We start from the raw sequence: 15,841 nt of genomic DNA on the forward strand, positions 1-15,841 counted from the left end.
AACGAGGTGTGGGGTACAGGTTGAACGTAGGTCCCATAACCCACTTCCTCTATTTTTGATGTGGTGCATAAACATTTCGATAATGTCAAGTGGGGTGAAATGTGCTTGTTTGGTTGCACATGATATAAGATATGGAATAGAGAAAAGTAGATCCTCTGATTTATCAGTATTAACTTCCTGCTCAGCAATGCATTTGACCCCTGAGGTATCTTACTTACCCCCTGAACAAGTTGCCGAGCAGGCTGACCACGGCTGGGGATTCCACGAAAAGCCAACTTCATTATCGCCGCTGCCCGTCCGAGTGATTGGCACGTTAAAAGTATAGCGAATGCCCATGTTCTGTTCCTGCAGCAGGACCTGCGATTAAAAGCAACAGCTACTAGCATTACAATGGCTGGAGAGAGCAAAAGAAAAAAGATTCACTCTAGGTATGTCTTGTGCGAAAAAGAGAAATGCAATATATCAAGCCATAATAGTGATACCCAGAAAAATATTTTGGGCTCATTTTTAATCATATAAATACACACCGCTTTTATTACTCACAAGAGAAGGATCATTTCACTTTCAAGAAAGTGTGTCATTTCCTCCACACATGAGTACTAATGTCTTAATAACCCCATGGCGAAAACCGAGACACAAGACCTAGTAGTGCGACCGCCCTCTGCAGATAAAACCCATCTGACTAGCGGCTGAGACAACCATCAAATTGATAGAAAGGTCGGACTGATGGGAAGAGAGAGACGGTGTGCCCACAACTGTGGGTGAGAGAACAGGACATGAAAGAAAGAGAGTGCATGAACCAGATGGAGAGAGAAACCGACTGGGAGAGAGAATAGAAATCAAGAGTGAGACATCTGTGCAAGAAAGAGGAGAAAAAAAGAGACATGGAAAAAAGGAGGGAGAGAAGTGAAAGAGAACAGAGGGAGAACAAATGAGCCACAGAGTAAGAGAGAAAGAGAGAGAACAAACTGTGAGAGTAGAAAAACAAGATTTAAGAGAAAGAGAATGAGAGGAAGAAAAAGGGAAATATGGAGTAACAGACAAGTGAGAAAGACAGTGAAATCATAAAGAGAGAGTGAGAGAAAAGTCAGCACTAGCGACAGAGACCTTGGGAGACAGTGATAATAAAGAAAGATTGAGAGGTGCGAGAGAGCTGTGGAAAGAGATAAAGGCTCATATTAAGCTAGAAAATAAAATAGAAAGACTGGAATAGTTAGCAGAAGAGAGTGACACTAAATGGGAGTAGCAGAAAGGAACGAAAGACTTAGGGCCTCATTACAATGCCAGTCGGACCAACCGTCCGACCATTGTCCTTGCGAGCCCTTTCCATCCACCAAAGCCAGGAAGCTTCCCCCACTGTATTATAATGCAACTGCTGCTACATCGGCGGTCGCAGCTATGGCGGAGCACATATCCCTGAATATGTGGGGATATGTCTTGAAATTCATGTACCCTATTGCTGGAGTGTGGTACAATGTGCACAGTCCAGTCAATGGGGATACATACCGCAGAAGGGCTTACCTGGATTCCGGCGCCCACAGGATCGTTGTCATCAGGGTTCAGCTGACCAGGTGTAGGTGGGACTTGGAGGACAGGATCCACGAGGGAGACTGCTGAAGAGAAGCAGACTGGGGTGAGTATGCACCCCAAATCCTTCGTATCTGCCGGTCAGATTGCCATGGTTGGGTCGTCTAAAAGCCTCATAATCCAGACAGCAGTCGGAGATCCCTATGGAAAAAAATATTTTCTATGACCGCCATGCTGGCGGTCGGAGAAAGGTTGTCGGAGTCGGCAGACTTCCATTGGCCGGTCGGAGTACAGGACACCTGCATTTTAATCCGGCGGTCGGACCTACTGCTTCCGACGAGACCGCGGAAGATGGTCTGACCGGCATCGTAATGAGGCCCTTAGTGAGAGACTGAAGTGCACAGGAAAACTTCCAGCCATGTATTCGGAGCAGAAATAGGGTGTCACCCATACAAAAACCATACAAAACAGAGAGTAAAACATCCTTCCAGCACATAGCCCTACAAACCCTAGAACATGTGAATACAAGTTTCCTGGTAGCAGAAAACCTATACAATAAAAGACAAGATAATTCTGAAGCACAGACCCCGAGTCTGCCAATGAAAGAAAACGTGAAACCAAAACGACACAGAACAAAATTAAGTTCTAGAAACTACTGTATTTGGACAAAATATTGAATTATAAATATAGAGATAGACAAATATTGTTTACAAGAATATCTGTTTTTAATATTGTTTTAAATAATATCGCTTTTTAATTATTTTTATGTGTTTTCGTTCATATATTAATTTTATACGTTAAATATTATTTGTATAATTCTTGACAAATATTTTTAAATATAGTTTATAATTTTAAGTTATTTATAATTTTTTATTTAATTCTTAATAGTAATTTATAGTGTTGTAGTGGGTTGTGAGGTTTGTAGGGGTAAAGGGAGGGAAATTAAGTACAATTAATTAATAATACATTTTTAATTTAGAATTAACTATTTAATTGATAATTATGTAACTTGTGTAATTATAATGTTATTTAAGTTATATTATAGTTGTGGGTCGTTTGGTTTGTAGGGGTATAGGGTGGGATGTTAATTAAGTAAGAAATGAACATGAATTAATCATTAATTTATTATTAATTATTTAATTGAGTGTTAATTATTTAAATTGTGTAATTTTATTTTTAAAGTTATAGTTTAGGTGCTTGTTGCTGGGTTCGTAAGGGGTATAGGGTGGGTAGTTAATCAAGTAATAAGTAATTATTAATTAATTATTAATGTATTAAATAATTAGTTAATTGATTGTTGATTATGTAAATTGTGTAAATATATTTTTTTAGTTTTCTTTTAGGTGTGGGTTGCTGGGCTTGTACAGGTATAGGGTGGGAAGTTGATTAAGTAGTAATGCTTTAAAAAAATAATGTATTATTAATTAATTGATTTATTATTATTTATGTAAGTTGTTCAATAATTATATATTTTTTACAGTATATAGGTGCGGACATTTGTGTTTGTAGGGGCATAGGGTGAGAAGCTATTTAGGCTATAATTAACAATTCATTATTCCCTAATTGTTGGTCCGACCACAGCGCAGTCGCCTTTGATTTCCTATCCCCTTCAGCAACTAATAATAATAGAGCTTTAAATAGTATACCCTGTGTAATCCAAGAGGATTCTAATAGTGGAGCAGAGACCTTTGCAACATGGCTGGAAATCGCAGAAAACAAACTGGCCCCCCTGAAGGCAAACACTCGCAAAAAGCGCTCGCCATCAGCTCCTTGGTACAATGATAGACTTATGATGCTTAAACAACCTTGCCGCCGTTTTGAGCGGGCTTGGAGGGTTACTCTAGATGATAAAGAGATAATTCTATACAAAATGAGTATTATTGAATAAAAGCTCACATTAATGGAAGAGAAGTTTAAATATTGCACCCATATAATTGAAAACTCATCCTCCGCTAAAGAACTCTTTAGGCTAGTACAACTGCTTTCGGCCTTTCAACCCAGAGCAGAACCAGAGATCTCACAAGCTTTTTGTGACCAGCTAGCAACTTACTTCCTCTCCAAACTCATGGACATTTAAATAGGTTTTGACCCTAACCTTTTGGTGTCCACCCATTCAGTTGCCTCCAGTTGGCCCTCTACAACGTTATAAGGGATGCCATCTGGCTCAAGCCTAGTGACCAAAGGTCTCTCTGTCTTTTCTACTCTCTTGCCCAAGCTGACTGCAGAATATCTCATGAAAACCTATGCAGAATCACTTTTAGAAGCCTGCCGTTCTGCAGTTATTCACATGGGGGCCAACATTATAGCCAATCCACTTTGTAAACTAATGACTAATGTGATCCTATCTGGATCCTATCCTTGTAGTTGGAAGCAAGCTATTATCAGGCCTCGCCTGAAACAACCAAACCTAGACCCCACGGATTGTTAGAACTATCGCCCTATCTCTTTGCTCCCTGTTCCTGCAAAGATCTTGGAAATGCACCTTAACATCTAGCTGATGGAAACTCCGGAACGGCACCTTTGGCTTAACGACTCCCAGTTTGGTTTTAGGAAATACCATGGGACAGAAACTGCCTTAATATCAGCCACCAACTATATCAGATGCAAGGTGGATGAAAGACAAAGGGTGGCGCTGATACTCCTGGATCTGTCAGCAGCATTTGATACCCTCTCACCTACAGTGCTGCTGGATAGACTCCAAGGTCTTGGCATCTCTTATCAGGCATTAGCCCTCCTGTCCTCTTTCCTGGGGGAAAGATCCCAAAAGGTGAAATTACCGCACTTCCACTCAGAGGCCTTTTCCTTACCTTGTGGAGTGCCGCAGGTCTCATCGATGAGCCCTACACTTTTCAATCTCTATGTGGCACCCTTAGCAGCTGTAATCCATTCCTTTGGATTGGAGGTAGTGTCGTATGCTGACGACATTCAGATCATGGTATCAATCTCCAAGAACTCATCTTCGATAGCAGAGAACATCTTTGGTTGCATGACTAAAGTGGCAGATTGGATGTCATGTAACTTTTTGAAACTTAATGGGGACAAGACGGAGCTTATGATTTTCGGCCCAGGGACAGCAAGCTGGAATAGTAACTGCTGGCCACACTCCTTAGGAATCTGTCCTACTCCAGGCAAGAAGGCTAAGAAACTGAGAGTACTGATGGACACTGACCTTAACTTTAATGTCCAAATAAATTGCACTATTTCTACCTGAACCTGGATTATAAGGATGCTGAAGAAAATCATTCCTTTCATCCAGCAGCCGGCACGTAAGCAGGTAGCTCTTGCATTAGTAATGTCCAGACTTGACTTCTGTAACTCGCTGTACTTGGACTCAAACAAGAATACACAGCATAAACTCCAGGTGGTGCAGAATGCATTGGCAAGACTCATTGTGGACATTCCCAGAAGGCAGTTCGCTGGGACGGGACTAGTAACCCTGCAATGGCTCACTATCAATAAGCGTATTCGTTTCAAATCCCTCTGCATGGTACATAAGGGACTTTATCTTCCATATCCAACAAGATTAAAAATTATGTTTAGTTGGCCATCCCCATGCAGACCTCTCTGCTCATCGCTTCAACGGCTGCTCGCGGTACCCAGAACCAAAAAAAAAAGAAATGGGGCGATAGAGCGTTTGACTGCCGCAAGCACACTTTGGATCTTCCTTCCACTAGATTTAAGGGCGATTCCTCAGCTCCTGCCCTTTAGGAAGGCTCTTAAGACATGGCTATTCTCCGTCTGATGTTCCTTCTGAAGCTGGTGTACTCGTGGACCTCTTACGGACAAGGATCTATAGTGCCTTGATTCCCTTAGGTGATTGCTGCGCTTTATAAATTTCAAGTCTATTCAAATTTGAAATCAAAATTTCTTAATAATTACTTGATTGAAAATTAAATATGTTAATTGTGTTTTATACTTCTTCATTTTAGTTATATTTTAAGTGTGGGCTGCTAGGTTTGTGGACGTGTAGTATGGTAACTTAATTGAATAATAAATTATACCTTTTAATATTTAAAATTAATTAATAAAATCTTCAATAATTGGTTAATTGTTTAGTTATGTTCTTAATTTTATATATTTAAATTTTATATTAAGAGTTGTATATTTTTGGTCAACTAATAGGGTTATTAAAATATGTTATGTGTTTGTAGTGAAGTACTTTCCCTACTGTTCTGCAGACTGGAGTGGGAATAGTAAATTTCACGCTTCCCAAGTCTAACTCTTTCCCTACTGTTGCACAGACTGGAGTTGGAATGGTAAATTTTACCTCTCTGAAGTCCAACGCTTTCCCTACTGTTGTACAGACTGGAGTGGGAATAATAAATGTAAACCCTTCGAAGTCCAACGCTTTCCCTATTGTTGCACAGACTGGGATGGGATTAGTCAATTTAACCCCTCTGAAGTACAACTCTTTCCCTACTGTTGCATAGACTGGAGTTGGAATAGTAAATTTAACCTCTCCAAAGTCCAATGCTTTCCCTACTTTTGCACAGTCTGGAGGCGGAATAGTGCATTTTACCCCCTTGAATTTCCCTACTGTTGCACAGACTGGTGTGAGAATAGTGCATATTTTCTTTTCTCATTTAAATACTTAGGGGGTCATTACCCCGGGAAACGGGACCGCCCGCAATGCTTGCGGCGGTCCCGCACCCACAATTAGGATGCGCCCGCCACACTGGCGGGCGCATCCCGCATTTGTAACATTGCGGTGGGATGTACTGGAAGCACCGCCTGCTGCAATGCCACACAAGCAAGTTGTGCCTTTCAATGCACAACGTGACAGGCACCGTGTGGTACCTGCCACGTTGTACATTGAAATGCAGGGGGGTACCATAGATACCCCCATGTGCACCCCCCACCACCCAGAATCCCTGGGGGCCCACTACGAGCCCCCAATGTCGAAGACCGCATGCCTTTCCGTGGCGGGAAAGGCATGTCCCCGCCTACATACTAATATGGATGGCGGTGTCTACCAGACACCACCACCATATTATCAGCTTTTTCGCCCGGTAGGCAATCGGGTGGATTGCCTACTGGCGGAAAACCAGTGGACGGTCTTTCAGTCCGCCAGGGTCCCCCCCGCCATAGTAATATGGCGGGGAGGAATTGGCATGCGGGCGGGCCCAAATGTCGGGCGGATCGCCGCAGCCATGCGGGCGGTGGCGATTGACCCGACATGCTAATGGGCCCCTTATTCTTTAAAATTGTTAAAATATATATTAGTATCATTTGTTTGATTGTTAAATGTTATATAATTTGTTATTATATAGATATTTGTTTCATTTTTATAATATGTTTAACAATGTTTTGTCATTTTATAGTGTTTTGATAATTAATTTAGTTATTTAGTTTAATGTTTTGTAATTGTGTTTTAATATGTTTTGCTTCATTTAAATATATTTTTAAAAAAAATAATATATTTATGCTTTTTATAATAGAAAATTCAAATCAATAATTTAAAAAGTTTAACAAATTCAAACAGGTATTTTTATTAACTGTGTTAAAAAATATATATATGTATATATAAACATGTATATATATGAATATATGTATATATATTTGTGTGTGTGTGTTTTTATGAGTATATATTTATATATATTTTTAAATATTAAAAATTACTTATATATTTCTAATATTATATGTTAAAATATTTTGGATTTACTATTTTATACTATAGATAATGAAAATCGATGTTTGTATGTTTTTAACGATATTAGTGTGAAATGATATTGTTTTCTCTTATTTACCATTATAAGTATACAAAACTATATTTTTTAAATAGATATTTTTGACACAAGATTTGTGTGATCAATATTATGTCAGTGATCTGAAACTACTACACTGGAACTGCACCCTAGAAAAGTTTTAACTCACTGTATAGAAGCTCAAACACAGACAATGTGTGACTGACTATATGGTCAATGATTACAGCAAAGAGGAACAAAAACTAGGGACACAGAATGAACCTAAAAGCAGACCATGACTGACTATCTCAACAATGCAACATGGGCGTCAAAGAAAATGATAATCCTTTCTCATACGCAAAGACATGCACAAGGAAGCCAGAAACTGCTAGTAGGGGCGATTCTACAACATCACTAACTCCACAAAGTGAAGTATGAAGAGACGATGTACAAGTTACTTACCTCTGGTAACGATGTATCTGGTAGAGACGATTCTAGACGCAGATTCCTTAACGTAGAATTATCCCCAAGCGTGAGACTGGACCCGGAAAACTTTCTTGTCCCAGCATCTCTGCGTGCCGGGGGGTGGCACCACGCAACTCCGCCCCGCCGTCTTCCGCGGGCGTGATGTCAGCGAGGTCACATAAGCCCCACCCCGACGCGCTGACATCAGTTTGCTTTGGAGAACTTTTCCGCGCCACAACGCAGAGCCATCACAACAAAACTGAGGAGAGCATGCGAACAGTGTGCGAAAAGCAGAGAAACAAAACAGAGAGAAACAAAGGGTGAGGAACAGCACCAGTTGGCACCAAGATACCAGAAAGCTATAGCAGCAAAGCCATAGCAGGGAAAGAGCAGAGCACCACTTTGAGAAACAACTGTGCAAGCCAAGGCGATAGCACCAGACGGCACTAAAGTACCAGAAGGCCAAAGCATCGAAGCTATAGCAGGGCAAGAGCAGAGCCCCACTGTGAGGAACATCTGTGCAAGCCAACGCGATAACATCCTGGAGTCACAAGTATATGAAAGCGCCAGAACAAAACGAGAGAGAGAGAGAGAGAGAGGCTGCAACCACAAACCACACAGTGAAGGGCCACAAGCCTGTGACAGAGGAGCAACAGCAATCCACCCCCAGACTATACAGTCAAGGAGGGCCAGGGCCCCTGAAAGGAGCAGGAGGCCAAAGGACAGGTAAAGAATCCCCAACACAGAAGGCCGCAAGGGGATCAGAAACTCCAAACAACAGAGAGAAAAAAGAGCAAAAGGAGACCCCTACACTGGCGAGAAACCAGCTGGAGGAAAGCAAAGGCACGCAGCAACCAACCATCCCTGTATCAAAAGAAAGAAGAGGGGGATGGAACCATAAAGCAGAACCGGAAAGCCTGACAGGAAGAAAGCGAAGAGGACACCCACAGAAGACAAGCCACCCAGAGGGAGGCGAGGTGCAGAAACCCAAGCAGAGGGTCCTCGCAGAACGGGGAGGAAGGGCGGGTCGTGAAGGAATCTGCGTCTAGAATCGTCTATGTGAGAAGTTGGCCTGATGTATGATGTCGCTAGTTCTAGTGTACACCTTATATGAGTCCAAACAACCCTTATGGTGATTGGTTGTCAAGTCAACCTTATAGACCAGCTATCCTAGTGGTAGCATGGACAAGAGCAGTCTTAGGCTAAACTCTGAATGGCATGTGAAGCCAGCTGTTATACCATTTGTAACCCCTTGAATACCAAATGAAAGGACACCACAACAGATATATATATAAAATAAAGTGTATTTATTCTAGTCAAACCCTCAGCACTCTTTATGAGATTCGAGGTAAGTACAACACAGTCTTATTCAAGCATACATTAAGTCACACAGGTAAGTAATACAGTTAGGCCCTAGGGGCCACGCAAACCATATACTAAGTAAGTGGTATAAGGACCACTGTCACGGAAATAGGATAGGCCTAGGCCTAGGGAATCGCTGGGGCTACACTATACTACCCAAGGTTAGGAAGTGGGAGGCCCACGGGATTCAGGTGCAGAGTGGAAACACTCACGCGTAATGCGTATAATCAATAGAAATAGTACAGTTTGGAAATAATAAGATTTAGGACACTTCTTTAGTAGCTAGGAAGTCGAGACTTGAGAACTAGACACTAGGATAGTCAATACCCTGATGAGCACCGGAGTACCCAAGTTACCTAGCCCATGGGCTGCGGGTGCATAGGTGTGAAGTTACGTCGGGTTTCGTCGTCGACTCCTATGGATGCCTGAAGGAAAGATGCTGACAGGCAGTCAGTGAAGAGTGTCCGGTGGATCCCAAGGCTGGGATCAAGAAGGAAGGATACCTGCAAGCAGAAGGGACAGAGTCTGGGTCACTAGCCAGTGACCACGTGGAACCAGGAAGGAACCAGGCGATGTCAGGAGATTGCAGGTGAAGAGGTGAAGCTTGTCGCAGCAGCCACGGGTACCAGGAGACGTCGAGGACGAACAGGACCAGGAGGCGAGCTGTCCCACGAAGGCTCGTGCTGTCGGCGGCGTCGAAGTTGAACTAGGACTCACCAAGCCTTGGCAAGTGGAACCCACGTAGAATGGAGGACTTGCTTCTGGTGCAGACCAGGAAGGTCTGGGGTGCTTCTCTTTCTCAGAGGAGCAGGAGCCAGTCTGGAGGAGCCAAACCAGCGGTGGAAAATTGAAGGTGTGTCGTCACGGAGGTTACTAGCCAACGGGCCAGTAACCGGACAGACGCGGCAAGCAGGAAAATGCAGAAGGGCCCCACGCAGGACTCGTGGAGTGTGGGGGGCTGATCTTCGGTGCAGATGGTGCTTGGGGTTGGGGCTTCTCAATCCCCGGTGCACAACCTCGAGGGTGCCTCAGAAGCTGCGCTGGAAGATACTCGCCACTTTTCCCAGGTAGCCGGTCCCACGTCTCTCGTCGCCTCCACAGATCTCAGCTCGGCTGTGGATGTGGATCAGGGTCGGAGAAGTCTGGAAGTCAAGGCTCTGGTCAGGCTCTGCAGTCGGTCCCTTGTAGAACTTCAGCAAAGCAAAGGGTAAGTCTCTTGATGGTGCCTGTTCGCACAGGGTGGCCACTCCTTGGCCACAAGGGAGCTTCTTCAGTCTTCTTCTTTTGTCGAATGTCGAAGGTCCAGAGTTTCTGTTCAAGTTGCAGGTTCAGGATAATCTAATCTCCTGGGGCCCAGCTACCACTCTTATACTAATCTGGGGGGCTGGGGTGCCTGCTAGGTCCCGCCTTATGGGTGGGACCTGGGAGGGGGGTGGTTACACCCCCTTCCCTTTGTCCAGTTTCGCGCCAGGATTGGGGCTGGAGTGCCCCAGCACCGGTTTGAACTGGACTATGCATGGGACACCTTGTGTGCCCCAGGCATGTCTCATTCCTTTCAGCCCTCCCTGCCCCAATACACTAAAGTCTGTCTGGGGAGGTGCTAGCACCTCCCCAAGCAGGAAACCTATTGTCTAAGCCTCCCTTGCCGGGATCACTCCCAGCAGCAGGAGGTCAGACTCGTGTCTGTGGCAGCAGCATCCATTTTGTGATGCTGAGGCTTTGTTTAGAGTTAAACAGCAAAGTAGGATTTTAACATGTCTCTCCCTCTATAAGGGAGGAATAATATCCTCATCACCAGAAATGGTATGGGGGTATTATTCCAAAGTGTTAGACACCTTACACGACATGTTTTGATAAAGCCAAACCATAGTTACCATAACCGTTTAAGATTATAAGGCACTTTAAGAGTATATGGTAGGCTATATCATAGAACAGCTATAAGGACATGGTTCTGAAAGCTGCAGACAGGCTCAGCTCATGCTAGAGCACCATCTCACATGTTACCAAGCACTCTGCCTCCAGGATTGTTAAGGCCTGCCATAGGAGTGGCTGATAGGTACACATGTGTCTATATATAAGGTAGGTATAGGAATACTACACCTAAGCAAGGGGTGATTACACGACCTTGCCCCAGCTGAGTGATCAGCCAGTTGTGTCTGATTGGGAGGCCAGACCAGGGGTGGCATAATACATGCTGCAGCCCCTGGGAGGCCTAGGGTACACCTATGCCCTGGGTACCTAGGGTACACTGTACAGGGTCCAATAAGGTGATCCTTACCAATTGTGTATGTACCTAAGGTACATGGAGTCCATTTTAAAGAGAGAGCAGACAGCCTGAGACCCTGAATGGCAGGATCTCAGGCCAACTAAGTCGAAAAACCAGCTAGACACTAGGCAAAAAGTTGGGGGTAACCATAGTCAGATATCCACCTTCCTACACAACCCCCCCCCCCCCCCCAAACGAAAGGAGATAAGGCTGTCCTTGACCAGGTAAGCCTGTATTGCCTAAGTGGCCATATAAGGAAGAACCAGCACTGGCATGGTTACCCCCTGACTCATGGTCCACTAAGCAATCCCTCATCCTAAAGGTATCATAGGGTCTCCACCATAGGGAATCTCTACCTTGGGTGTGTCTTTGCAAAGTAAAAGGCTGGTGTTGAGATGGAGTACTGAAGTGAGTGTCCTCAAAGTGAGGCCTCAGCTTCCTCCAATCATCCTCCACCATGGATGCCTTTCTTTCTTTAACTGAGTTGCACTGTGCTCTCAGGGTCAGCCTCTGGCTACCTAAAGCCGGAGGCTGGGTCCCTTTTGTGGGCTTACTGGAGGGACAGGTCAGGTTTGGGGCCCTAAGGTCCCATGTTTGCCTGTGCCCAACAGAACCCCTCTGGGGGAGGTCCCTAACTACCTGTAAAGGAGATCCCTCAGGACTGTTTTTAACCATCACCTGGCTAGGGCTACTAGCCAGGCAATCCTCATTCTTTTGATGGGGGAGGTTTTGTGGACAGGGGCCCTCTTGGGGTCCACTGGCCTCCCTGACCTCTACAGCCCTGGGCTGACTGAGGCAGGGTAGAGAGAGGCAGGCTACCTGCACCAGACTGGGTCCCACCTTGGAAGGGGCCACTGACATCAGAGGCTCTGCCAGGCCAGGCCTGGCTACCTCTGGGGCAGTTCCTTCACAAGGGGTGAGGTCAGATCCCTGAGGAGGCTGACCTTTTCCTAATGTCTGGGGAGAGGGAGACTTTTCTTCCTCTCCACTACTCTCGGTTTGTGTGGAGTGATCCATAGTTTCAGGCTTCACTACACCTATGCCAGTCTGAGTATAGGCTGAGACCATTACAGCCTTGCCAACCTTTCCAGGGAGGCACCCAGTTTGGGTTTGAGCTGTGACTGTCACAGCTCTGCCAATCTCTACAGGGAAGTCTGTCTTTGCCTGGGCTGTGGCTACCACTGCCCTTCCAACCTTTTCAGGGAGGAAATCTACTTGGACAGGGGTTGTGGCTGGCACAACCCCACTACCCTTTTGTGAAAGGCCTACCATTTTAGAATGGGTGTCTTGTTCAACTCCAGCCCAGGCTGAGAGTTCTAAGTCATTCCCCAGTAAGCAGTCTACAGGCAAGGTTGGGGACACTGCCACCCTCTTAGGGCCAGTGACACCACCCCAGCTGAGACATACCTCTGCCATGGGATGACTGTTCTGTCTGCCATCAATGTTAGTTACCTGGTATGAGAAACCAGGCAAAAGCTGCTCAGAGGGAACTAGCCTATGGGCCACCATAGTGATGCTAGCTCCAGTGTCTCTGTAGGCCTCAGCTTTTCTACCATTGATGTAGGGATCCTGTCTGTACCTACCCAAAGTGTTGGGACAGGCAGTGAAGTTGGCAAACCCCATGCCACCATCACAGACAAGAGTAGCTGCTGTAGGAGACTTGGCTAAGCCAGAGTCCCCCTGTGTTCCCCAAGAAAACCCAACCTTATTTTTGGGGGCACTCCCACCACCTGGGGGATTACTGCTGACAGCAATAGGTGGTGTCACAGGAGTAATTGGAGGAACAGTTTTGTTTTTAGCCTTTGGGCAACTGCTGTCAGTTTTCCAATGCCCAGGAGTTTTACACTCATGGCAGTAAGGCTTTTTAACTGTGGTAGAGGAGGGAGCTTGGGACCACCACCCTGTGTGGAGTTTTGCGGCCCTGAGGAAGATTTCTCTTTTGTTTTATCCCCACCCTTCTCTTGAGGCTTGGTGGTATCTTTCTTTTGGTCACCACCCTGATTTTGAGGCCTAATCCTGGTCCTGACCCATTTATCTGCCCTCTTTCCCAATTCTTGGGTAGAGGTCAAATCTGAGTCTACCAGGTGTTGATGGAGAAGCTGGTTTTGACAATTATTAAGGATCTGCTCCCTCATAATCAAGTTGTACAATCCTGTATAGTCCTGCACCTTGCTGCCAGTTAACCCCTTCGATGCTCATGACGGAGCGGTTCCGTCATGAGCATCGGTTGAGCTGTGCTCATGACGGAACCGCTCCGTCATGAGCACAGCCCCTGGGGGAAGCGCTGGCGCTCCCCCCCTGGGGCATCGATCGTGCCTCCATAGAGGGGGATGGCAGCGGAAGAGTTTCCGCTGCCACCCCCGAGCCCCCAACGCTTCCCGATGACGTCAGCGCGCACAGCGCGCGCCGGCGTCATCAGGAAGCGTTGGACGCGCTGGAATTCATTTCTTCCAGCGCGTCCAACGGGGAGGGTGAGTATTTTGCTGCGGTATGGCGGGTGGGGGCGGAATTCAAAGGCCATGAGGCATCGGGGGAGAGGAAAGAGTATTTCCTCTCCCCTGATGTCTCAATGCTGGGCATTCCTGTCCCACGATCGCGCACAGCGTCGCGATCGTGGAGCAGGGATGCCCCACTAGACACCAGGGATGTCCTTTTGGTGATTTGGGAAGCGACCCCTTGGGTAAGGGTCGCTTCCCTGGGTGGCTAATATTTGCACAGACTTTTCTGCCCCCCCCCCCCCCGGGGGCAGATCGGTCCACTTTCGGTCCGTTTCTGCCCCCAGGGGGGTGCAGAAAAGCCCACTAGACACCAGGGATGTGTTTTTATTTATATGGGAAGCAACCCCTTGGGCAAGGGTCGCTTCCCTGGGTGGCTAATATTTGCACAGACTTTTCTGCCCCCCCCCCCCCCGGGGCTGATCGGTCCACTTTCGGTCCGTTTCTGCCCCCAGGGGGGGCAGAAAAGCCCACTAGACACCAGGGATGTGTTTTTATTTATATGGGAAGCGACCCCTTGGGCAAGGGTCGCTTCCCTGGGTGGATAATATTTGCACAGACATTTCTGCCCCCCCGGGGGTAGATCGGTCCACTTTCGGTCCGTTTCTGCAACCACGGGGGGGGGCAGAAAAGCCCACTAGACACCAGGGACGTGTTTTTATTTATATGGGAAGCGGCCCCTTGGGCAAGGGTCGCTTCCCTTGGGGAATAATTTTTGCTAAGACTTTTCTGTCCCCCCTGGGGGCAGAACGGTCCACTTTCGGTCCGTTTCTGCCCCCACGGGGGGCAGAAAAGCCCACTAGACACCAGGGATGTGGTTTTATTGATATGGGAAGCGACCCCTTGGGCAAGGGTCGCTTCCCTTGGGGAATAATTATTGCACAGACTTTTCTGCCCCTTCCCCCCCGGGGGCAGATCGGTCCACTTTCGGTCCGTTTCTGCCCCCAGGGGGGGGCAGAAAAGCCCACTAGACACCAGGGATGTGTTTTTATTTATATGGGAAGCAACCCCTTGGGCAAGGGTCGCTTCCCTGGGTGGCTAATATTTGCACAGACTTTTCTGCCCCCCCCCATCGGTCCACTTTCGGTCCGTTTCTGCCCCCAGGGGGGGCAGAAAAGCCCACTAGACACCAGGGATGTGTTTTTATTTATATGGGAAGCGACCCCTTGGGCAAGGGTCGCTTCCCTGGGTGGATAATATTTGCACAGACTTTTCTGCCCCCCCGGGGGTAGATCGGTCCACTTTCGGTCCGTTTCTGCCCCCACGGGGGGGGGGGGCAGAAAAGCCCACTAGACACCAGGGATGTGGTTTTATTGATATGGGAAGCGACCCCTTGGGCAAGGGTCGCTTCCCTTGGGGAATCATTTTTGCTAAGACTTTTCTGTCCCCCCTGGGGGCAGAACGGTCCACTTTCGGTCCGTTTCTGCCCCCACGGGGGGCAGAAAAGCCCACTAGACACCAGGGATGTGGTTTTATTGATATGGGAAGCGGCCCCTTGGGCAAGGGTCGCTTCCCTTGGGGAATAATTTTTGCTAAGACTTTTCTGTCCCCCCTGGGGGCAGAACGGTCCACTTTCGGTCCGTTTCTGCCCCCAGGGGGGGGCAGAAGAGCCCACCAGACACCAGGGATGTCGTTTTGTTCATTTGGGAAGCGACCCCTTGGGCAAGGGTCGCTTCCTTGGGGGCATAATTTTCTGGAAGACTTTTCTGCCCCCCCTGGGGGCAGATCGGTCGACTTTCGGTCCGTCCGCAGGGGGGGCAGAAAAGCCCACTAGACACCAGGGAATTAGTGTAAATAAAAATGGAAGTGACCCCTTTGGCAAGTGTCGCTTCCAGGGGGCAATTTTTATAATATGTATTTGGCCCACCCGCCCCGGGACAGAGTAGCCTTTTTTTTTCCTGCTGTTTTCTGCCCCACCTGGCACATAACCCGATTGACAATTTGGGTAGTAACATAGCATGTTATAATGTTTATTGTTATATTTTTTGAGAATTGCAATAGTAATGTTTTTTTTTTTACTTTTTTGTTCTAGGTGAAGGCTT

At 46.5% G+C, this 15,841-nt stretch overlaps 1 protein-coding gene across 1 annotated transcript in view; it reads right to left on the reverse strand.

Moving 5' to 3' along the window:
* The window catches only part of ADAMTS6 (ADAM metallopeptidase with thrombospondin type 1 motif 6), a 1,840,341-nt gene that overhangs the window by 168,424 nt on the left and 1,656,076 nt on the right, over positions 1-15,841 (reverse strand). The window contains exon 20 of the mRNA XM_085631708.1: positions 219-357. Coding sequence (XP_085487834.1) covers positions 219-357 — 139 coding nt within the window. The remainder of the gene's footprint in view (positions 1-218; positions 358-15,841) is intronic.

Source organism: Triturus cristatus, chromosome 2_1, assembly GCF_964204655.1.
Source record: "Triturus cristatus chromosome 2_1, aTriCri1.1, whole genome shotgun sequence".
In the NCBI taxonomy this organism is placed as follows: domain Eukaryota; kingdom Metazoa; phylum Chordata; class Amphibia; order Caudata; family Salamandridae; genus Triturus; species Triturus cristatus.